Raw genomic sequence first — 23,502 nt, forward strand, 5'->3', positions numbered from 1 at the left:
CTCCCAGTGCTGCAGCTGCTATTATTACTTGTGACTAAGCATATTCTAGTAAGCATAACATTGTTGTAAAGTTTCTCCCATAAGTATTTGTTTACCTGTCTAGTAGGCAGAGCTTTGTGTTAACTTTTTTAGTTATCATTTCTTGTAAAAATGACGAGAATAGTGGATACAAATCTATCGGTCACTGGTATCTGCTCAAACCCAACATAACTGAAGCCCTATTACATATATTGTTCACTTTTTAAATTCTGGTTTCACCTTAGGATACCGATGACTTTTTTGTTGTATTTTCTGACATACTCTAATTCCTTAGAGACCTTCATCATGATGAGGACACTTCTGTTGCTCATTTCATAGATCAAAGAACAATTTATTTTGTAAATGAGTAATCCGAGGCCTAAAGTGTTTTAACCAAATCACACAGCTAGATGGTGCTAAAATCAGGGTGCAGTCAAATTCTTTGAGCTCCAAACTCAGACCTCCACAGTAACATGGGCTGAGGAGAGAATGAGTGAAATAGGTTGGTTTTTTGTTTTGTTTTGGTTTGTTTTTGTTTTTGTTTTTGTTTTTTTAAAGCCCAGTCTGGCTTATCTTCTGCTCTCAAATCTCAGGATTCTTAGGAACAACTAAGAGTCTTTCAAATGAGAGATTTAAAACATTTTCAGGAACACCTGCGTGGCTCAGTTCAGTTAAGCGTCTGGTTCTTGATTTCCTCTCAGGTCAAAATCTGATTCTTGATTTCCTCTCAGGTCATGATCTCACAGTTGGCCAGTTGGAGCCCCACATCTGGCTCTCAGCCTCTCAGTGAAGAGCCTGCTTAGGATTCTCTCCTCTCTCTGCCCCTCCCCTGTGCATACACACACACACACACACTCTCTCTCTCTCTCTCTCTCAAAATGAATAAATAAACATAAAAAAAAAAAACATTTTCATAGTTGAGGGTGTGGAGGGGTTTTTTAAGATCCTATAAGGTCCTAGCAAATTTACATCCTGAGGATCAAATTTCTCAATTGAAACAAAATAAACAAATTCTCAGTTATTTTAATGTGATAATCAGGTTAGTATCTTGAAGGCTGTGGTTGGAAAAATCTATTGCTGGAATAATTTGAGGAACTGTATGTTGTCTTTTTCATGGCTTGCTTTAGGGATTTTGGAAGTAATCTTGAATCCAGAAATGCATGAAATTTATTTAATTTTAAAAAGAGCAGATCAAGATATGCTGAGATATCCAAATGTTAAGAAAACCACCATCTAAAAATCACTATCTTAATATGTATACTCTAGCTTTCACTTTGGTGGCCAGATATCCCTTAACTTATTTCTAGATTTGAAAATTTAGGAACAGCTTCTGGCACTGGAATTTTAGATTTCTTGTTTAGTTTATATTCTAATGTTCTTGTCTCTTATTTTGTTCTTATAAATTTATCTAGCGCTTTTAGTTGGAATAACACAAAAGAATGTATCTGAGAAATACTAGGAGTCAATTGGCTGAGAAATTCTTCTCTTGGAACGTTGAATGAATAACATAAGCTACAAAAGGAATGTTGAAAGAGAAATAACAGGTCAACATTAGAAGGAAAATAGTTTGACATTTTACTCCCTTTCCACTGCCAGGGAGCAAGAATTTACTGTCCCCTTCAAGGTCCTTCTAGCTTCTAGCTGGATTAAGAATCAAATTGACAGGAGACAGATTAACAGGAGAACATCAAATTTAATTCTGTATGTATGGGAAATCCATACAGACGTGGAAATTCCAAAGACAGGCAAAATGAGGTATATATGTCATCCTGAACTAAGGAGAAAAGGTTAGGGGTCTAAGCCTTTGAAGGGAAGGAATGCATTTCATAGAGCAATAAGATGAACAGGTGTTTGGAAAGTTGATTTTTGCCCTGCCATACAGTGGCCACTCAGATAAAATTTATCTCTGGCAATAACCCTCATTCTGGGAAAGACCCCCAATTGAGATTTTTCCATGTAGTTAAGGGAGGAGCAAAATCATTCCTCTGAGCTCACAGGATCTCAGTTGCCTTCAGCTCAAAATAATCCACATGCCCAAGTAGCATATTCTAAGTGGAACTCCCCTGATCCCCTTCAAACTCAAAATAATCTTTATACTAAATTGGTCCATCTAGGGGCAGCCTGCCCTTGGCCCCTATACTACACATATTGTTCATTTTATATTACACCATCATTAGACCTTTAAAATAGCATAGGCTTTGTTAGGGATTTAGGTAACTCTGTATCTGAAGCTCATTGAGAACTCAAATGGCCCTTTAAAGTTGGATTTTTTAAAAGTTTATTTATTTATTTTGAGAGGGAGAGAGAGAATCTCAACCTGTTGGCACAGAGGGCATGATCTCATGAACTGTAAAATCATGACCTGAGCCAATATCAAGAGTCAGATGCTTAAATGACTGAGCCACCCAGGTGCCCCAAGTTGCCTTTTTTTTTAATGTTTATTTATTTATTCTTTTGAGACAGCTTGAGCAGGGGAGGAGCAGAGAGAGAGAGGGACAGAGGATCTGAAGCAGGCTCAGTGCTGACAGAGGAGAGCCAGATACAGGGCTCAACCTCATGAACCGTGAGATCATGACCTGAGCCGAAGTCTGTTGCTCAACCGAGTCACTCAGGTGCCCCGTGGATTTCCTTTTTTTTTTTTTTAATTAATTTAATTATTTTAATTTACATCCAAATTAGTTAGCATGTAGTGCAACAATGATTTCCGGAGTAGATTCCTTAATCCCCCTTACCCATTTAGCCCATCTCCCTTCCCACAACCTCTCTAGCAACCCTCTGTTTATTCTCCATATTTAAGAGTCTCTTCTGTTTTGTCCCTCTCCCTGTTTTTATATTATTTTTGCTTCCCTTCCCTTATGTTCATCCATTCTGTGTCCTAAAGTCCTCATATGAGTGAAGTCATATGACATTTGTCTTTCTCTGACTGACCAATCTCACGTAGCATAATACCCCCAGTTCCATCCACATAGTTGCAAATGACAAGATTTCATTCTTTTTGATTGCCGAGTAATATTCCATTGTTTACATATACTACATCTTCTTTATCCATTCATCCATCAATGGACATTTGGACTTTTCCCATACTTTGGCTATTGTTGATATTGCTGCTATAAACATGGGGGTGCATGTGTCCCTTTGAAACAGTATAACTGTATCCCTTGGATAAATACCTAGTAGTGCAATTGCTGGGTCATAGGGTAGTTCTATTTTTAGTTTTTTGAGGAACCTCCATCCTGTTTTCCAGAGTGGCTGCACCAGTTTGCATTCCCACCAGCAGTGCAAAAGAGATCCTCTTTCTCTGCATCCTCACCAACACCTATTGTTGCCTGAGTTACTAATGTTAGTTATTCTGACAGGTATAAGGTGGTATCTCATTATGGTTTTGATTTGTATTTCCCTGATGATGAGTGATGAGCATTTTTTCATGTATCAGTTGGCCATCTGGATGTCTTCTTTGGAGAAGTGTCTATTCATGTCTTTTGCCCATTTCTTCACTGGATTATTTGTTTTTTGGGTGTTGAGTTTGAGAAGTTCTTTATAGATTTTGAATACTAACCCTTTATCTGATATGTCGTTTGCAAATATCTTCTCCCATTCTGTCAGTTGCCTTTTAGTTTTGCTGATTGCTGTGCAGAAGCTTTTTATTTTGATGAGGTCCCGATAGTTCATTTTTGCTTTTGTTTCCCTTGCATCTGGAGTCGTGTTAGTAAGAAGTTGCTGCAGCCAAGATCAAAGAGGTTTTTGCTTTCACCTCGAGGATTTTGATGGCATCCTGTCTTACCTTTAGGTCTTTCATCCATTTTGAGTTTATTTTTGTGTATGGTGTCAGAAAGTGGTCCAGGTTCATTCTTCTGCATGTCACTGTCCAGTTTTCCCAGAACCACTTGCTGAAGAGACTGTCTTTATTCCATTGGATATTCTTTCCTGCTTTGCCAAAAATTAGTTGGTCGGATTTCTTTTTAATGAGGTATTATAGTTTCATAACTCAAAGACTGCCAGAATTATTTGTTTAGATTAATCAGGATTTACAGTTCAAACCAAAACATTTTCCATATCTTTTTTTGCAAATTTTCATATTTTTTTCACCATTTTCCAGTGATATCTCACAGGGAAAAATGTAAAAACATTTTTACATTTATTCAAAATAGCCAAAACAAGTATCTATTTCAACCACAAGAATAAAACTATTTCAGCCAAAACAGATGTTTTCTTTTCAAGGCAAATAGGTGAATGTTTTATTTCTTTTTTAAAGTTTATTTATTTATTTTGAGAGAGAGAGAGAAGAGAGAGCTCAGAAGAGGCAGAGAGAATCTCAAGCAGGTTCCACACTGCCAGCACAGAACGCAACATGGGGCTCGAACCACAAACTGAGATCATAACCTAAGCCGAAACCAAGAGTCAGACACCCAACTGACTGAGCCACCCAGGCACCCCTAGGTGAATGTTTCAAAACAGAAAAAAAATTAAAATGTTTTTGAAGTTAAAAAATAAAAACATTTTTAAAGAAAAAATATAAATTGTACAATTAGAATTTGATTTAGAAAATGTTAACTGGGTATCATGGTCCATTAAATGTCCTGTTGTCTAATCCCAGATTAATCTTCTTTCCTGGTTTATAGGAGATGGTCCTTTTCCTGGTTTGATTGATATGTTTGGTGATGGAGGATTAAATGAATCTCGAGCTAGTCTCCTGGCTTGTCGAGGTTTTGCTACTCTGGCTTTGCCATTTTTTGGCTATGAAGATCTACCTCCAATCATGAAAGACTTAAATTTAGATTACTTTGAAGAGGCAGCTAAATTTGTGCAAAGTCACCCAAAGGTGAGTGGGATTGTAGAGAGAAATGCGTTTAAAATGAACTCCTTAGGGCCAGGAGAGAGTGAAAAGAAGGTGGTACTAATGGGTTGGAAAATATCTATAACAAATACCTGTTGAATGAATTCGTGAATGGATAAATAAATAAGCTATCTGATGAATACCTATATGCTTTTTCTTTATTGAGTGCTTTGTGACTTCATTAACAATCATACTTTCTCTCTTTCTCTCTCTCCCTCCCTCCCTCCTTCCCTCCTTGTTTGTCTTCTTTTTCTTCAACATCTAGGTTAAAGGTCCAAACATTGGAGTGATTGGTTCTGGCAAAGGGGCAGAGTTGGCATTTTCCATGGCTAGCTTTCTCCCAAATATAGCTGCAGTTGTGAGCATCAACGGCTGTGTCTCTAACACAGCTACTGCCCTTACATGTGGTAGATCAATCCTGCCAGGACTGCCTTTTAACCTAGACAAAATCTCTGCCATGGATTCAGGGGCTTATGATGTTAAAGAAGCGCTGGAGGACCCCTTGGATCCAGCCTACCGGGAAAGTCGTATCCCCCTTGAAAAAGCCAGTGCCCATTTCCTTTTTATAGTCGGAGAGGATGACAGGCATTGGAAGAGTTCTGTTTATGCTGACATAGCTGTGAAGCATCTCACAGAGCATGGGAAGACAAATTTTACTCTCTTAAGCTATCCTAACGCCGGCCACAGAATAGATCCCCCTTACAGCCCTTTTTTCTCTGTATACCTTGATCCCGTGTTGGGAGTGCCTGTTTTGGGAGGTGGGCAGCTAAAAGCTCATGCTGTCGCTCAGATTGAGTCTTGGAAGAAGATCTTGGAATTTTTGCACTTGCATCTAGGGTAAAGTCTAACAAACTAAGTTTAGAATATGTGCAGAACCATTTAAGGGATTGATTGAATATTTTTGACAAATGACTGAAATCTAGATCTCTCATGGGCATCTGCAAGCTTTTAAAAGAAGTAAAAATACTTGCTTCAAGTTCATCAGAGCCTGTAACTTTGGTGACTATCCATGTTTCTCCATGGTTGGTTGGTTTGAGCTTCAACTCAAGGTAATTGCTAAGTGAAAACCAGTTTTTAATCTGCCATTTACCCAGCCTTCTCACTTACCCTCCCTGTCACCCGTACTTCCAAAGGTTTTTTTAAAAAAAAACTGGCATATGATAATTAGTTTGCTATTATCTGTCCCAGAGGTTATAAAACTGTTTTAAACAGGGGTGAATACATGAATATAGGCCCCAGGTTTTATGGTGAGCAACGACTGGGTTATGATAACTTTCTCATAAGAGAATAAGATGCTGGACTGAATTCTAACACGATGACCCAGAGGCTGATTTGTGGTAGACTGAAGTCAGAATCCTTTCTGTTGTTAGTCAGGTCTTGATTTTTTTTTTTTTCTAATTGTCACCTGTTCAAGGATCTTTAAAGAAACTTAGAGAGGCACCTGGGTGGCTCAGCCAGTTAAGTGTCTGATGCTTGATTTTGGATCAGGTCATGATCCCATGGTTTGTGAGTTTGAGCCTGGAATTGTGCTCCATGCTGACGGCGCTGAGCCTGCTTGAGATTCTCTCTCTTTCTCCCTCTCTCTCTGCTCCTTCCCTGCTCACACTTGTGTGCTCTCTCTCTCTCTCAAAATAAAAAACTTAAAAAAAAAAGGGAAAAGAAAGTTAGAAATCCAAAAATACTTACTTGCTTTAAAACTGCCAAGCAATTACTAAGAAACACTGAATCTTTTTTTTTTTTTAACATTTATTTATTTTTTGGGAGAGTGCAAGCAGGGGAGGGGCAGAGAGAGGGGGACAGGGGATCTGAAGCAGGTTCTGCACTGACAGGCTGACAGCAGTGAGCCTAATGTGGGGCTTGAACTCACGTAACAGGAGATCATGACCTGAGCTGAAGTCAGACCTCAACCGACTGAGTCACAAAGGTGCCTGACATACTAGTTCTTTATAATTCCCTTATCTCTGTACTTTAAAAAACTTTTCTTAACACTTTGTTTCAAAAATATATTTAAAAATAGGCACATTCCATTTCTCCTCCCAAGTTGATAATTGACACAAGTAGACAATGTAATTATCTGAGGGAAACAGAGTTCATCCCTTCTACTTTCCGCCACCTTCACCAAAAATGTAATTACAATTTGTGGATAAGCCTTAATTTATTAAAATAATTTTAATGCAAGTTCTGAGCTTTGATCTTAAACTTTAAAAATACGTGTGGAATTAGAAGATATTAAAATTCTGGCCTTCTCATAATTCAGTTAATTTTTTTTCTTCTGCATAATTGGAGAGAAAGATTATGGTATTAATTATTAGCGTTTGATTTTGGTTGATCAGCAGATCTTGCAGTCAGAACTATATTTTGGGCTCTTCTTGGCAGAGGATGAGGTATTGTCACCCTAATTTGCAGTAGTAACACTATCTAAAAAACTTTTTTTTAAGTTTATTTATTTATTGTGAGAGAGACAGAAAGTGCAAGTGGGGGAGGAACAGAGAGAGGAGAACAGACGATCCAAAGCGAGCTCTTCGCTAACAGCAGAGAGCCCAGTCAATGTGGGGCTGGAACCCACGAAGTGAGAGATCATGACCTGAGCCAAAGTCTGATGCTCAACCGACTAAGCCACCCAGGCGCCCCCACTATTTAAATTGTTTTTGAAATGTTTGTTTATTTATTTTGAGAGAGAGAAAGAGTGCTAATGGGGGAGGGGCAGAGGGAGAGAATCCCAAACAGGCTGTATGTAGTCAGCGTGGAACCTGATGTGGGGCTCAGTCTCAACTGTGAGATCATGACCTGAGCAAAAATCAAGAGTTGGATGCTTAACCGACTGAGCCACCCAGGTGCCCCTATTTTAAAAATTAAAAAAAAAAAAAAAAAATTAATACAAGTTTCAAATTATTAACATCAACAAGAAAGCATATGTCATACTTTATATATATGTGTGTGTGTTTATATGTATTACTTCCAGATTTTGGGGTTATTCATGTAAGATTTTTAAAAGATTGTTTTCTAAGTTTGGTTTATTTAAGTAATCTCTACCACCCAACATGGCCTCAAACTCACGACCCTGAGATCAAAAGTTGCATGCTTTTCCTACTGAGCCAGCTAGACATCCCTAAATGATGTTTTTTAAAAAACAGACCAAAAACATAGGGGAGAAATTGGCTTTTTACCAAATAAGTATAATGAGAATAATAATCTGGGAAGTGGACTATTGAAAATTGCTACATTGCTCATTCTAATTTGAGCTGATAAACTTTTTGACTATATAAATAACCTAAATAATTAATGACTCTCTCAGGCTTTAAGTTTTTTTTAAAAAATTTTATTTTAGGGTATACAACTTTTAGCTATTTTGCTCAATCTCTAATCAGCTGTTAAACATGATGATTTTTCTTTTATTCAACCCACATTCTTGTTTAGAACATTAAAGTTTCCTTAACATTTGGTTTGCTATCATTTCACACTATTTTACTGTCCCTTTTCAATGGGTCTGGTGATTTCTGAATTTGGGGAAACTGTTTCAATAATATTTTTAATCTTTCTCTTATCTTTCTCCTAGGCCTGCAGCAACAAGTAGATCCAAAGCCATAGTTTCTGGTGAACAGCTTTTGGGATCTATTTTGCCAGGATTTAAGAGAACAAAGAAAGGATCCAAAGTATATAATTCTTCATTCTTTTCCTGTGTGAATGTTTTAATTTTTATTTTATTTTTAATTTTTTTTTTAACATTTATTTATTTTGAGACAGAGAGAGACAGAGCATGAACGGGGGAGGGGCAGAGAGAGAAGGAGACACAGAATCGGAAGCAGGCTCCAGGCTCTGAGCCATCAGCCCAGAGCCTGACGCGGGGCTCGAACTCACGGACCGCGAGATCGTGACCTGAGCTGAAGTCGGACGCTCAACCGACTGAGCCACCCAGGCGCCCCTGTGTGAATGTTTTTAACCTTTGAGAATCTGAAACTCAAAATGTACTTGATGGGAAATGTTGCATGATATTATAAATTAATTTTCAGAGACCAGTAAATTTTTGCTTATATATTGGTAAATAGTTTATATAGAGGTAAATAAAACATATTCATGGTCAAAGTTTACTCCTCCAATGACAAGAAGTAAAAGTAACATTCTGAGCAAGTATGAAGATAAAATTAATTTGCTAATGATATTTCACAATTAATGCAATGCCTTATGATGTAATCCACAGTTTTGAGTAAGAGGCATACTCTGTTATGAGATCTGTTTGAGGATTAGATTCCCCTTTCAACCCCATCAACAAAACTGGCAAAGATTTTGGCAGCCAAGAAAAATTCTAGTTTGGAGACATGTAGAGGTGTGGAGATCTCAAACAAACAAACAAACAAAAACAAAACAACACTACAAGAAAAAAGGCTGCATATGTTATAAATATTCATTTTAATTTTCTTTAATACACATTTTACTTTTTCCTATTTTTAAATAACTATGGTTAAATTACCTTTTTCAAAATGAAATTTGTTTTTTCAAAATTTAAAATAGCCACATTATAGAATAACCAGAAAATAAGCAAAATGAACACTTTAGTCTGCTAAGGCTGCCATAACAAAATACCACAGACTGGGTGGCTTAAACAACAGAAATTTATTTCCTCACAGTACTGGAGGCTGGAATTCCAAGATCAAGGTGCCTACAGTGTTAGTTTTTGGTGAGGCTTCTTTTGTTGGCTTCCAGGTGACCATCTTCTTACTGTGTCCTCAGATGGCCTTTCTTCTGTGACCACCACTCCTGGTGTATCTATTCCTCTTATAGCAACACTAGTTATATTGCATTAGGGCCCCATTCTGATGGCCTCATTTAACTGAAATTACCTCCTTAAAGTCCCTATTTCCACAAACAGTCGCATTGGGGTTAGAGCTTCAACCCATGAATTGCGGGGGTGGGGGGGACACAATTCAATCTGCAGCAAACAATAGACCCTCATAATATTCTTTAAGATATAGGTATGTATAAATGTGTGTTCAGTATACAATTTTTAAGAAGATTATACCAGCTGTTTTGTTTGATAACTTGCATTTTAAATTCAAACATCATGGCTGCCTGCATGTGAGCAGATGCATTTCAGCAGCATTTTTAATGGAAGAATATTATTTCATCATTCGGATGTTCAGTAATACCAATTCGTTTTTGTTTACATTTGGGTTGTTTATCTTTCTGCTATTAAAACCTTGAACATAAATCTCTGCACTTGTCTGATTATTCCTTCAGGATGAAGTCCTAGAAGTCGAACTACTGGGTCACAGAGGTGCACACGTTTTTAAAGCTTTTTATACTATTGCCAACAGCTCTCCAGAAAGGCTGTGTCATTATAAACAGGTATATACGCGTCCCCATTTCTCCATGCCCTTAGCAACTCAGTATTTTTACCATTTTTGTCTAATTTAATAAGAGGAGGGGAGGGGACAAAGACACTTCGGTTTTATAAAACCAGCATTTTATGCTTTCATTCTCCTCTGGAGGGGCTGGGGGAAGGTAACCGAGGAAATTCTGCTGAATATAGTCTCAATCGGATGCCAAGGTGAATTACAGAAGGTGATAAAAAGAAGGATGCGAGGGGCAATCTGCAGGGGAAGGGAATTTTATAGCAAGGTTTTAAAGTTTTAAACTTAGGCAGGTACATCACTTCAGATTAGCTGAAATTGCTTTCGGCAAAAAGCATCTCTGGACCACTCTGCGCCGTTAAGCTCTCACGTCGCGCAGGCCACCAGCAGCCCCACCACAGCGACCGGGAGACGAGCTGCAGCCCTGCGGGAGGACCGAAGCGGCCGCCGCGCCATCCCACAATGCCCCGCTCACGCTACCGGGGGGGCGGGGAGAAAGTACCGCTGCCAGGGTTGGGATCCGCGGAGGGTTCCGAGAAGTGCGCACGCGCACTGACCTCGGCGGGCCCTAGCAACCAGAGCAGTGACAGTAGCAACGGCCGGAATGGTGAGTACCCTCTAGGCCTCGTAGCCAAAGAGGAGAAGGGATTGGAAATGGAAAAGGGTGACTGTGGCGTGTTAAGGGTGGGGGGGGTCCTCGATCAGCGGAAGGAAGCCGGTAACCGACGCTAGCTAGCTCAGGAATCAGAGGCCTGAGGCGAAAGAGAAGCCCTGCCACCGGGTGGTCTGGAGTGAGGGCGGCCTGGGGCGGATTGCAGGTTGGGTTAATATGATCGGACTCTGACAGAGAAAAGGAGGGCAAAGGACAGGAAATGCTCGAAAAAGAGCGGACGAGAGTGGGAAAGGTGATGGAAGGCAGAGTGTGTGAATAAGGATTTTTCTGTAAATAGAAGTAATTTTCTCTCTGGCGAGACGGGGCTCGGGGAGCTAGTTATGAGAGGAATGTGTGTAACACCGAGTGCAGCAGTATTCCTAACCTGTGATGTGCCCAAGTTGCCCTCTGAATGACTGTAAGTGCAGTTATTAGGTAGCATTGGAAAGCCCACTCTGATAGAATATATTAGGATAGCGTTTCTCAAATTTAAGTATGCATAAGTATAGGCGGCCCAAGATTGAGCTTGTTGGAATGCACGTTATGAATTTTTAATATGATGGGGTTCGGGAATGTCCATTTCAGCAATGCACGTCAAGTGATTCTAAAATTGAAGGGTGTCCCATCACATTTAGCGAAGTACCACTACCTTGGATTTGAAATCTATCAGTGGTCTATCCAATCAAAGCTCTTTCCGAAGTAGTGATTTTACCTACTGATGTTCCTCAACTCCTACTTAAAGTATGCACTGTTTTGCTTACAGATTTGGTAGATCCAGCTAGTAGTTTGAAAAGGAATGTTGTTGGTTGGTTACAGACCCAGTCAGAGCTGTTTAGCAATGTATGTCCTGCCAGATGGAGATGTTTATGAAGAATAAGTATAATTAGTTGTCTTTTTTATTTTCAATGTTTATTTTTGAGAGAGAGAGAGAGAGACACCGAGTGTTAACAAGGGGCAGGGGAGGGGCAGAGAGAGAAGGAGACACAGCGCTCCAAGCAGGCTCCAGGCTCTGCGCTGTCAGCACAGAGCCCTTGCTAGGCAGGGCTTGAACTCCCGAACTATGACTCCCGAACTGTGAGATCATGACCTGAGTGACCTGAGATGAAGTTCATGCTTAGACTGAGCCACCCAGGCATCCTTAATTAGTTGTCTTCTTTTTGTGATTCCAGTGCTGTTTAAGTGGGGAGAAATTGAGCCCAGGAAATTGAAATGATAACGAATTCATGCCTGCCCTCAACCACAAGATTAAATACTACTCTTTTAAAAGTAGTTTTCTCTGTGCTTTCCTTACTTTATTCCACAGACATGTAGCTGAAAAACACTACCAAAGACAGTAAAAAGTTCTGGAACCTAGGTTTTTGTTTTGTTTTAAGTTTATTTATTTTGAGAGAGAGAAAGAGAGAGAATCCCAATCAGGCTCCACACCACCAGTGCAGAGTCCGATGTGGGACTCGAACTCACAAACCACAAGATCATGACCTGAGCTGAAGTCTGACACTTAATGGACTGAGCCATTCAGGCACCCGTGGAACCTAGGTTTATGTTCAGGTGAAGAAATAATCAGCTCTAAATAATTCTGAAAGCATGTACCATGAGAATTATTGAAAATCTTCAAATAGAGAATCAGGAAGCTAGCTGAGACTGGAAACTGGTGGTTCTAGAGCCCTCCAGAAATCAGGCCCACATGGTTTTTTAATTAAAAAACACTAGCTTCCAATGTCTTTAAATGATCATATTTCACATCAAAACCCAGATTTATGGCCTCTCTGAAAAATCAGAAATATCATATTTCCCCATTGGATATATTTTTACACCCATTTTTGTATTACTAAAATATGGTGGTGTCATATAATTGGCAACATCTTTTATTTATTTATTAATTTAATGTATTTATTTATAGAAAGAGAGTACAGGAGAGGGGCAGAGGGAGAGAGAGAGAATATTAAGCTAAGCTGAGCTGAGCATGGAGCCCAACCTGGGGCTTGATCCCACTACTCTGGGATCATGACCTGAGCCGAAATCAAGAGCCTGTCACTCACCCGACTGAGCCACCCAGGAGCCCTGGCAACATCTTTTCTCTCTTACTGGTACATAAAATAAGGGTGTTTTTTCTTTAAAACTTTTTAATGTTTATTTATTTTTGAGAGACAGAGAGAGCACAGGCAGGGAAGGAACAGAGAGAGACTGAGACACAGAATCCAAAGAGGCTCCAGGCTTTGAGCTGTCAACACAGAGCCCCACATGGGGCTCGAACTCATGAACCATGAGATCATGACCTGGACTGAAGTCGGATGTTTAACTGACTGAGCCACCCAGGTGCCCCCAAATAAGGGTGGTTTTTTAAAAAATGTTTATTTGAGAGAGTGAGTGAACAGGGGAGGGGCAGAGAGAGAGGGAGAGAGAATCCTAAGCAGGCTCTGCGCCATCAGCACAGAGCCTGGCACAGGGCTCGATCTCACTAACCATGAGATCATGACCTGAACTGAAATCAAGAGTCGGACACTTAACCGAATCAGCCACCCAAGCACCCCATGGGTGTTATTTTCAATAATGGAGTTTTAATATTTGAAGAAATGTGATATTAGGGTAAATCAAGTCCCACCTGCCAATTGTTTTCTAGAACTAGAGTAAAGGTTAACATCTTTATATGGCCACTTTTACCCATTTATCCATTATCCACTGGTCCTTTAGGCATTTCTGTTTTTGACTCCTGCAATCTATAGAGGAATTAGTGACCTTATAAACCAATTTGTAGACTACTAGATTGCTTCCAACTTGAAAGTATTCTTCTGTGTGTTTTTTTCATGGGCCCATGTAAGGATCTCTCTGGGAAATGTACCCAGGAGTGGGATTTCAGAGTCAGAGGGCCTGTGCATATTTAATTTCCTTAGGCACTGTCGGATTACTTTCCGTAATGGCTCTGCTAGTTTGGTTTGTTTTTTAAGTAAGCTCTACCCCCAATGTGGGTCTTGAACTCACACCCTGAGATTGATAGCTGCATGCTTTGCGGACTGATCCAGCCAGGCACCCTTGGCTCTGTTAGTTTTTACTTCCTTTAGCAATGCATGAGAGTTCTTCTTTTTTCGCACCAAATTTCTAACTTTTGCCAAGCTGAGGATGTATTTTAGTATCGCATTGTTTTATTCTGCATTTCTCTGATTTTCAGTGAGTTTGAATACCTCATGATATTGTTAGTCATTTGGATTTCAGTTTCTGTGAATTCTGTTTATATTTCTTGTAAAATTTTTCTAATTTTCCTTTTTGTTTCTGAATTTTAGGAGTTTCTCCTACATTCTAGATATTAGTCTTTTGTTGGTTTTATATTGAAAATATCTTCTCACAACTTTTCTGTTAACTTTCTCAATAGTGTTCTTCACTTACTGAACTCCATTTGTTCTAATATTTGTCAATTTATTCTACTGTTCTTAATGTAGATGATCATCTGCCAATAGTGAGTTTTATTTCCTCCTTTTAATCATTCTAATTTGTATTTTATTATAACATTGACAAAGATCTCTTATACCATGTTAAACAGTAGGAATGATAGTAGGTATCTTTGATGTATTGGAATCTTAAAGAGAATACTTTTTAAAAATAACCATTTTTAAAAAACTTTTTAAAAATGATTATTCATTTTTGAGAGAGAGAGACAGAGAGAGAGAGACTGAGCATGAGTTGGGGGGGGGGGGTGGGTAGAGGGAGTGGAAGACACAGACTCCAAAGCAGGCTCCAGGCTCTGAGCTGTCAGCACAGAGCCCAACGTGGAGCTTGAACCTGCAAACTGGGAGATCATGACATGAGATGAAGTCGGAAGCTTAACCGACTGAGCCACCTAGGTGCCCCAAAATATACTTTTTTAAAAGTTTATTTATTTTAAAACTTTTAAAATGTTTATTTATATTTGAGAGACAGATGCAGTGCGCAAGTGGGGGAGTGGCAGAGAGATACCTAGACTGAATCTGAATCAGCCTCCAGGCTCTGAGCTGTTAGCACAAAGCCTGACCAGGGGCTTGAACCCATGAGCTATGAGATCATGATCTGAGCCAAAGTCGGATGCTAAACCAACTGAGCCACCCAGGTGCCCCAAAATATCTTTTAAAAAAAATTTTAATTATTTATTTTGAGAGAGACAGCATAAGCAGGGGAGGGGCAGGGAGAGAGAGAATCCCAAGCAGGCTCTGAGCTGTCAGTGCAGAGCCCGACTTGGTACTTGATCTCACTATCTGTGAGATCATGACCTTAGCTGAAATCAAGAGTTGGATGCTTAACCAACTGAGCCACCCAAGAGCCCCTAAAATATCTTATTTATTTTATTTAAAAAAATTTTTTTTGAGAGATAGAGAAAGACAGAGCACAAGTGGGGGAGGGGCAGAGAGAGAATGAGACACAGAATCCTAAGCAGGCTCCAGACTCTGAGCTGTCAGCACAGAGCCTGAAGTGGGGCTTGAACTCACAAATTGTGAGATCATGACCTGAGCCAAAGTCAGACGCTTATCTGACTGAGCCACCCAGGTACCCCTCAATCCCCTTACTTTCAATCTGAAAGTGTCTTTAGGTCTAAAATGGGTCTCTTGTAAACAGCATATAGACAGATCTTGTTTTCTTATCCATTCTGTTACACTATATCTTTTGATTGGAGCATTTAGACCATTGACATTTAGAGTGAGTACTGAAAGATATTAATTTATTGCCATTGCGTTGCCTATAGAGTTGGAGTTTCTGGTGGTGGTCTCTGGTCCTTTCTAGTCTTTGTTGCTTTTGGTCTTTTTTGTTTTGTTTTGTCTTTTCTCCTCTCAGAGAGTCCTCCTTAAAATTCCTTGCAGGGCCAGTTTAGTGGTCATAAACTCCTTTAGTTTTTGTTTGTCTGTGAAACTCTTTATTTCTCCTATTTTGAATGACAGCCTGTCTGGATAAAGAACTCTTGTCTGCATATTTTTCTGATTCAGCATATTGTATATATCCTGCCACTCCTTTCTGGCCTGCCAAATTTCTGTGGATAGGTCTGCTGTGAACCTGATCTGTCTTCACTTATAGGTTAAGGACTATTTTCCCCTTGCTGCTTTCATAATTCTTTCCTTATCTGTGTATTTTGTGAATTTGGCTATGATATGCCTTGTTGATGATATGCCTTTTCGTTGAATCTAATGGGAGTTCTCTGTGTTTCTTGGATTTTAATGTCTATGTCTATCCCCAGGTTAGGAAAGTTTTCTGCTATGATTTGCTCACATAAACCTTCTACCCCTTTTTCTCTCTCTTCATCTTCTGGGATTCCTATGATTTGGATGTTATTTCTTTTTAGTGAGTCATTGAGTTCTCTAAATCTTATATCGTGCTCTTTTGCCTTAGTTTCTCTCTTCTTTCTGCTTCATTATTCTCCATAATTTTGTCTTCTATGTCACTGATTCGCTGCTCTGCTTCATCCATCCTTGCAGCCATGGCAACAATTTGAGATTGCATCTCTGTTATAGAATTTTTAATTTCATTCTGACTAGATTTTGCTTCTTTCATCTCTGCAGAAAGGGATTCTATGCTTTTTTTCAACCCCAGCTGGTATTCTTATTATCATGACTCCTAATTCTAGTTCAGACATCTTGCTTATATCTGTGTTGATAAGTCCCTGACTGTCATTTCTTCCTATTCTTTCTTTTGGGGTTAATTAATTAGTTTTGTCATTTTGGAGGAAGAAAAAGAATTAATAAAATAAAAAATTAAAATTAAAAAGATTAGAAACAATACCAAAAAATCAAATAAAGGAAGCTAGATCCTAGGTATGTTTGACATGCTGATCCTAGATCCTTGAAAGAAGCTTAATTTCATAGAGAAAAAAGGAAAGAAAAGAAAAGAAAAAGAAAAAGAAAAAAGTAAGAAATAATTTAAAAATTAAAAAAAGATATACAATAAAATACAATGAAATGAATTGGAGAAGGTAAAATAGAATAAAAAAATAAATTTCCAAAAAATGTAGTAAAAAAATTTTTTTAATTATATAACAATGGAGAATAAAAATATTTTTTTTCTCTTTCTGTATCCAAGAATAAGAAAAGAAAAGAAAAAACACAAAACAAACAAAAAAACCCCAAATAGATGGACCAGTGAACAGAATGAATTCTGAATGAAATTACATCTGGTTTCCCCTAGAAGTCAAACTATGAAGCACTTTATAGCCCGTCCGCTAATCAGGTGGAGACTTATGGTGTTTCTCTAGGGCTTGGTTGGTGCAGTTGGACAGGTCGTGGTGTAATGACTCTGTTCTCCGCTAGGTGGCGCTGCTTAGCTTACTGGAGCGGATCAGTGTGGCCCACGTGCACGTGTTTGTGTGCATGTGTCAGAGGTGAAAATGGCATCCAGCTTCTCCGTCTCTACTATCAGAACTCTGCTCTACCCTACTGGCAATCAAGCACAACTTCTTTGTTTCTGGTTTCCATCCACTCCCTATTTCTACACTGTCTGTGTCCAAGCCGTCAGCTTAGATGGCACCTCCCTCCTGAATTTTATCTCAGATGGGGCTGTGTTTCCAAACCCCTCACTTCTGAGGGCCCTGCTGCTTAGACCTGCTCCAACCCTCTGAGGAAGGGTCTTGCTGAGCAATGGCCGGATGCCTGCTTGCCCCTGGGGACATTCCTTGTGATCATGCTGCTGTAGAGGATGAGAGGTTGTGGCTGGATGCTGGTTTGCCCCAGTCTAAGTTCATCTGATGGCATAGTGGCAGTGTTTCAGGGATTATGGTAAATCACAACACACAACCCACACCAGGTTTTACCACACTCTGGCATTTTTGTTCCAATACCAGCAGTCATGTCCTCGGGGGTCTGCTGGGACCTTTGCCTGTGGGCAGACTGCATGGCCTCTACCAAATGCCCTCCTAGCAGGGTAGCAGGGGAACCACTTCTCCCTGTGTGGCCCATGGACTGCTCAGACCTCGCTGCCTGCCTCTGGGGATTTGCCCTTCCCACCAGAGCACCTCCAGGTATTGGGCTGCAGAATTTCTGATGCTACTCTGCCCTATTTATAGAATCCTAATGACATTGAAACCCTCTTCCCTCTTCTTTTCTTGTTTAGGTACTTGTGGGTGCTTTCACTCTTTCTCTTTCTCTCCAGCTACTTTCTTTTTTTTTTTTTTTAATTTTTTTTTTCAACATTTATTTATTTTTGGGACAGAGAGAGACAGAGCATGAACGGGGGAGGGTCACAGAGAGAGGGAGACACAGAATTGGAAACAGGCTTCAGGCTCTGAGCCATCAGCCCAGAGCCTGACGCGGGGCTCGAACTCACGGACCGCGAGATCGTGACCTGGCTGAAGTCAGACGCTTAACCGACTGCGCCACCCAGGCGCCCCTCTCTCCAGCTACTTTCAAGGGGAGTGCTTTTCCTGTACTCTCCCCCCCCTTCTCTGTCCTCTCTCCGCAAATACCACTCCCTACCCTCCACAGATTCTCTCTCCCCAGTTCACCTCTCCATCCCGAATACCTGCCGAGTTCTGTGGCTTAAGTTATGCAGATTGCTGTGTTAATCCTCAGATTAATTCTCTGGGTGTGCAAAGTGGTTTGATGCTGATCTAGTTGCATTTCAGGGATGAGAAGCAGAGAACTTTGATGCTGCTTTGCCATCTCGGACCCCTCCTCTGATTATATACTTTTCGATCTTTCCAGTGTGATTCTCCTTAACCATCTTATTTAAAATAAACATACTCTAGGGGCTCCTGGGTGTCTCAGTTGGTTAAGCAGCCAATTTCCTTAATAACTGTCACTTTCTAATATACTATATAATTTATTTATTAAATATATTATTTTTCATCTGTTTCCTGCCAATAGATGTAAGTTTCAGGAAAGCAGCAATCTTTGTTTTGTTCATTGATACGTCCTAAGCATGTAAAAGAATGTTTGGTACATAGTAGATAATAAATATTTGCTAAAATGAATGAATTTCTTCATAAAATATGGCATTTGCTTTAGGTTTTTGGTATGTAGCTTTTATTAGATAGGCAATTTCCCTTTAACTCTTAGTAAATTATATTTATAGGCTTTCTTGTTGTTAAACAATCCTTATGCTCCTGGGATTAGCCATTCTTGATCACGATTATTATTCCCCATTGGCTTTGGAGATCTGTTGTTGTATCTAGGATTTTCAAATCTATGCTGAGAAGAGGAGCCCTTATCTGGTTATGGCATCAAGGTTATTCTAGCCTTATAAAATAAATTAGCAGTTTTCCCTCTTTTTCTGGTTTCTGAAACAACTTTTATAACAGGGAATATCTGTTCCTTGAAAATTTGGCAGAATTTACTTGTAAAATTATCTAGGCTTGGAGCTTTAGGAAAGGAGAATGAAGGCAAATCTCTGATTATCTTTTTTATTTTAATGTTTTTATTTATTTTTGAGAGAGAGAGCGCAATCAGGGGAGGGGTAGAAAGGGAGGGAGACACAGAATCTGAAGCAAGCTCCAGGCTCTGAGCTGTCAGCGCAGAGCCTGATGCGGGGCTTGAACTCGTGAACTGGGAGATCCTGACCTGAGCCGAAGTCGGATGCGTAACCGACTGAGCCACCCAGGTGCGCCTTTGATTATCTTTTTTTTTTCTTTTTAATTTCTTTTAATGTTTATTTATTTTTGAGAGAGAGAGAGAGAGAGACACACACACACACACACACACACACACACACACACACACAGAGTGCAAATGGGAGAGGGGTAGAGAGCAAGGGAGACCCAGAATCTGAAGCAGGCTCTGGGCTCTGAGCTGTCAGCACAGAGCCTGATGCGGGACTCGAACTCATGAACCCTGAAATCATGACCTGAGCTGAGCTGGACACTTAACCGACTGAGCCACCCAGGTGCCCTGATTATCTTTTTAACATTTAAAATAGTTATTGGCCTATTCAGGTTTTCTGATTCTTCCTGTGACAGTTCAGCACTTTTGTGTTTTTTCTAAATATGCATTCTTTGTTTAGGTTTTCAAACTTATTACCACATATTTGCTTATAAAATTTTATTTTCACTTTATTTATTTATTTATTTATTTATTTATTTATTTATTGTTTACTAAAAATGTTTATTTTTGAGAGAGTGCAAGCTGGGGAGGGGTAGAGACAGGGGGACAGAGGATCTGACGTAGGTTCTGTGCTGACAGTAGTGAGCCTGATGTGGGGCTGGAACTCACAAACCATGAGATCATGACCTGAGCCAAAGTCAGATGCTCAACTGACTGAGCAGGCACCCCTTATTTATTTATTTTTTAATGTTTATTTATTTATTTTGAGAGAGAAAGTGTGTGAGCAGGGAAGGGGCAGAGAAAGAGGGAGAGAGAATCCCAAACAAGCCCCACACTGTCAGTTCAGAGCCAGACTTGGGCTCTTTCTCATGAACCGAACCATGAGATTGTGACTTGAGCCATTATCAAGGGTTGGATGCTTAACTGACTGAGCCACCCAAGCGCCCCAGTATTTTACTTTTAAATCTTTATGGTATCTATATTATTTCCTCTGATTCTATATTTTTGTTCTATAGCTGTCTTTTTCTTAGCTAGGCTTGCTAGAAATTTAGGAACCAACTTTTAGTTATGTCCATCTTTTTTTCCTCTGGTCTGTTTTCATCAACTTCTTCCTTTGTATTTCTTTCAGCTTTCTTTGTGTTTGCAATGATGTGCTTATTGAAATGTCTTGAATGCTTAGCATATTTGTTTTGTGTCTCTTATTTTTCTCTTATTTTTTAAAATATAATTTATTGTCAAATTGGCTAACGTAAAGTGTCTACAGTGTGCTCTAGGTTTTGGGGGTAGATTCCTATGATTCATTGCTTACATACAACACCCAGTGCTCATCCCAATAAGTGCCCTCCTCAGTGTTTTCTCTTATATTTTAATAAATGTATTTGAGGGCACCTGGGTGGCTCAGTTGGTTAAGTGTCTGACGTCACCTCAGGTCATGATCTCACGGTTCATGAGTTCGAGCCCTGTGCTGACAGCCCAGAGCCTGGAGCCTGCTTTGGATTCTGTGGTCTCCCTCTCTCTGCCCCTCCCCCATTCATGCTCTGTCTCTCTCTCTCAAAAATAAATATACATTTTGAAAAAAAAATAAATGTATTTGAAGCCGTAAGTCTCCTTTTAAATGTTATATTCCTTAAATTTTAATATTTTTTGTCTTTAGTTTTACTTTAATTTATAGTTTACTTTGTAACTCAAGGGCTATTTATTACTATGTCTTTACTTTCTAGACATAATGGCATGTATATGCCATTGTGAGGATATACATGTTGAGCAACACTGCACTGGTCCACTTATGTAGATTATTTTCAGTTAAATACACTGTGGTACTATAAATGTATTTCCTCTTCCCTATGATTTTCTTAATAACATTTTCTTTTCTCTAGCTTACTTTATTGTCAGAATATAGTATATAATACATATGACATACAAAATATGTGTTAATCCACTGTTTATGTTATTGGTAAGGCTTCTGGTCAACAGTAGGCTATTAGTAAAGTTTTGGGGGAGTCAAAAGTTATACTCAGATTTTTGACTGTTCAGGGAGAGAGGTTGGTGTCCCTAAATGCTCATCTTGTGCAAGGGTCAACTATACTTTAACATTTTTCCTTTTGTTATTGTTTGGGGTTTTGTTCTTTTTTTAATTAACTCTAGCAATAATTCAAAGGATGTCTTCCTTTTCTCACATTTAAAGTTGTGTCATATTAAATTGAATCTGAGATACTATTGATTATAAAGTGCAACATTATTTTATGTTCTAAGAAAGAAAAATAAGAAATTGGAATTAAACCCTGACAGGTAATTTCCTGTCCTTTAGAATTTTTATTTTGTTCTTATTAACAGAGTTCTTTTAAATATATTTGGGGGGCACCTGGGTGGCTCAGTTGGTTAAGCATCTGACTTTGGCTCAGGTAGTGATCTCACAGTTTGTGAGTTCGAGCCCCCTGTCCAGCTTTGTGCTGATGGTTCAGAGCCTGGAGCCTGCTTCAGCTTCTGTGTCTCCATCTCTCTTTTGGCCCCTCCCCTGTTTGTGTGCGCGCTCTCTCTCTCTCTCTCTCTCTCTCTCAAAGATCAATAAATAGACATTAAAAAATTTTTTTAATTGTATTTGGGCATGTAAATTTTTATCATATATCATTCTCTACAAACATAAAAAGGAATATAAATATATGAAATAAAATGGTTAATATTTTTCTAGATATTTACCACTGCCACCTGGCCACAGTAATTGTAAATTGTTCCTGGTTGTAAAATGCATCCAAATTTCCAAGATGTCAAAATGTAAAAGATGTAGATCTTAGAATCAGTGAAATAAGATATATTTTAATATCAAATGTTAAAAGGTATATCTTTTTTGTAAAGCAAGTGGAGTGAAGTATATGGGTATTACACCATGATTTCCTTAATTTATCTGAGAAGTATTTATTTTTTTTAATGTTTATTTATTTATTTTTGAGAGAGAGAGCATGCGTGCAAGTGGGGGAAAGACCGAGACAGAGAGGGAGACACAGAATTCGAAGCAGGCTCTAGTCTCTGAGCTTTCAGCACAGAGTCCAATGTGAGGCTTGAACCCACAAACCATGAGATCATGACCTTAGCTGAAGTTGGATGCTTAACTGACTGAGCCACCCAGGTGCACCTCTGAAAGGTATTTAAGTAAATCATTCTGATTCCAGGAAATTAAAACATGCTTGTTTGCCTATAAAGTCTGAAAGAAAGAAGTTAATCTTTTCAATAGTAGATGCCAAGGCTAATAATTACTGCATAAAAGTTGAATCAACAAATCATACCAATAAAGACACTCTTGTTTCTTCTCTTTTTAAGGCAAAAGCAACAACAATCAAAGAAGCTCTAGCCAGATGGGTGAGTATATGAATTTTTACCTCTTCTAGAGACCATACAAGGAGAGTTTTTGGATAGGTATTTAAATCTGATCATTCAATACAAGGAATCTTTGTGGTACTGGAGCTATTTAGCTATTTTGACTGTGGGGGTTGGTACATGAACCTACACAGATAAAATTGTATACACTTAATACACACATACAAAAGCATTTATACTCATATATAAATGAATACTAGCAAAATTGGGAAAATCTGATTAAAATCAGTGGGTTATATCATTATCAGTATCCTAAATGTCTATCAGTGGATAAATGGATTTAAAAATGTATATATATACAGAATGGAATATTATTCAGCCACAAAAAGGAAATCCTGCCATTTATGACAACATGGATGGACCTTGAGTGCATTATGATAAGTGAAATAAGTCAGACAGAGAAAGACATACTCTATGATCTCACTCATATGTGAAATCTAAAAAAGCTGAACGCACAGAAACAAAAAATAGAATGTTGATTGCTGGGGATTGGCATGTGGGGGACTTGGGGAGATGTTGGTTAAAGGGTACGACTTCTAGTTATAAGACAAGTTCTAGGCATCTGATATACAGCATGGTGACTATAGTTAATAATATTGTATTATATACTTGAAAGTTGCTAAGAGAGTAGATCTTAAATGTTCTCAGCACTAAAAAAAAAATTATGTGAGGTGATAGATGAGTTAGCTAATCTTATTGTGTTTATCATTTTGCAATATATGCATGTATCAAATCATCACCTTAGACTTATACAATGTTACATGTCAATAAAGCTGGAAAACATACTAAAGCAGA

The 23,502-nt window shown here is 38.9% G+C and overlaps 1 protein-coding gene across 5 annotated transcripts in view; it reads left to right on the plus strand.

The window, feature by feature from the left end:
* Positions 1-23,502, plus strand: part of DNAL1 (dynein axonemal light chain 1) — a 62,233-nt gene that overhangs the window by 2,083 nt on the left and 36,648 nt on the right. The window contains exons 1-4 of one of the 5 annotated variants that reach the window (XM_027066112.2): positions 5,631-5,901; positions 8,409-8,505; positions 10,088-10,195; positions 22,651-22,689. In XM_027066112.2, coding sequence (XP_026921913.1) covers positions 5,783-5,901; positions 8,409-8,505; positions 10,088-10,195; positions 22,651-22,689 — 363 coding nt within the window. In that variant the 5' untranslated portion in view covers positions 5,631-5,782. Of the gene's footprint in view, positions 1-4,637; positions 4,838-5,117; positions 5,902-8,408; positions 9,201-10,087; positions 10,196-10,695; positions 10,808-22,650; positions 22,690-23,502 lie in introns of those variants that run through there. The other 4 variants (XR_008299510.1, XM_053224693.1, XM_053224692.1 and 1 more) reach the window with 4 other exon arrangements.

This window comes from Acinonyx jubatus, chromosome B3 (assembly GCF_027475565.1).
Source record: "Acinonyx jubatus isolate Ajub_Pintada_27869175 chromosome B3, VMU_Ajub_asm_v1.0, whole genome shotgun sequence".
Taxonomy (NCBI): domain Eukaryota; kingdom Metazoa; phylum Chordata; class Mammalia; order Carnivora; family Felidae; genus Acinonyx; species Acinonyx jubatus.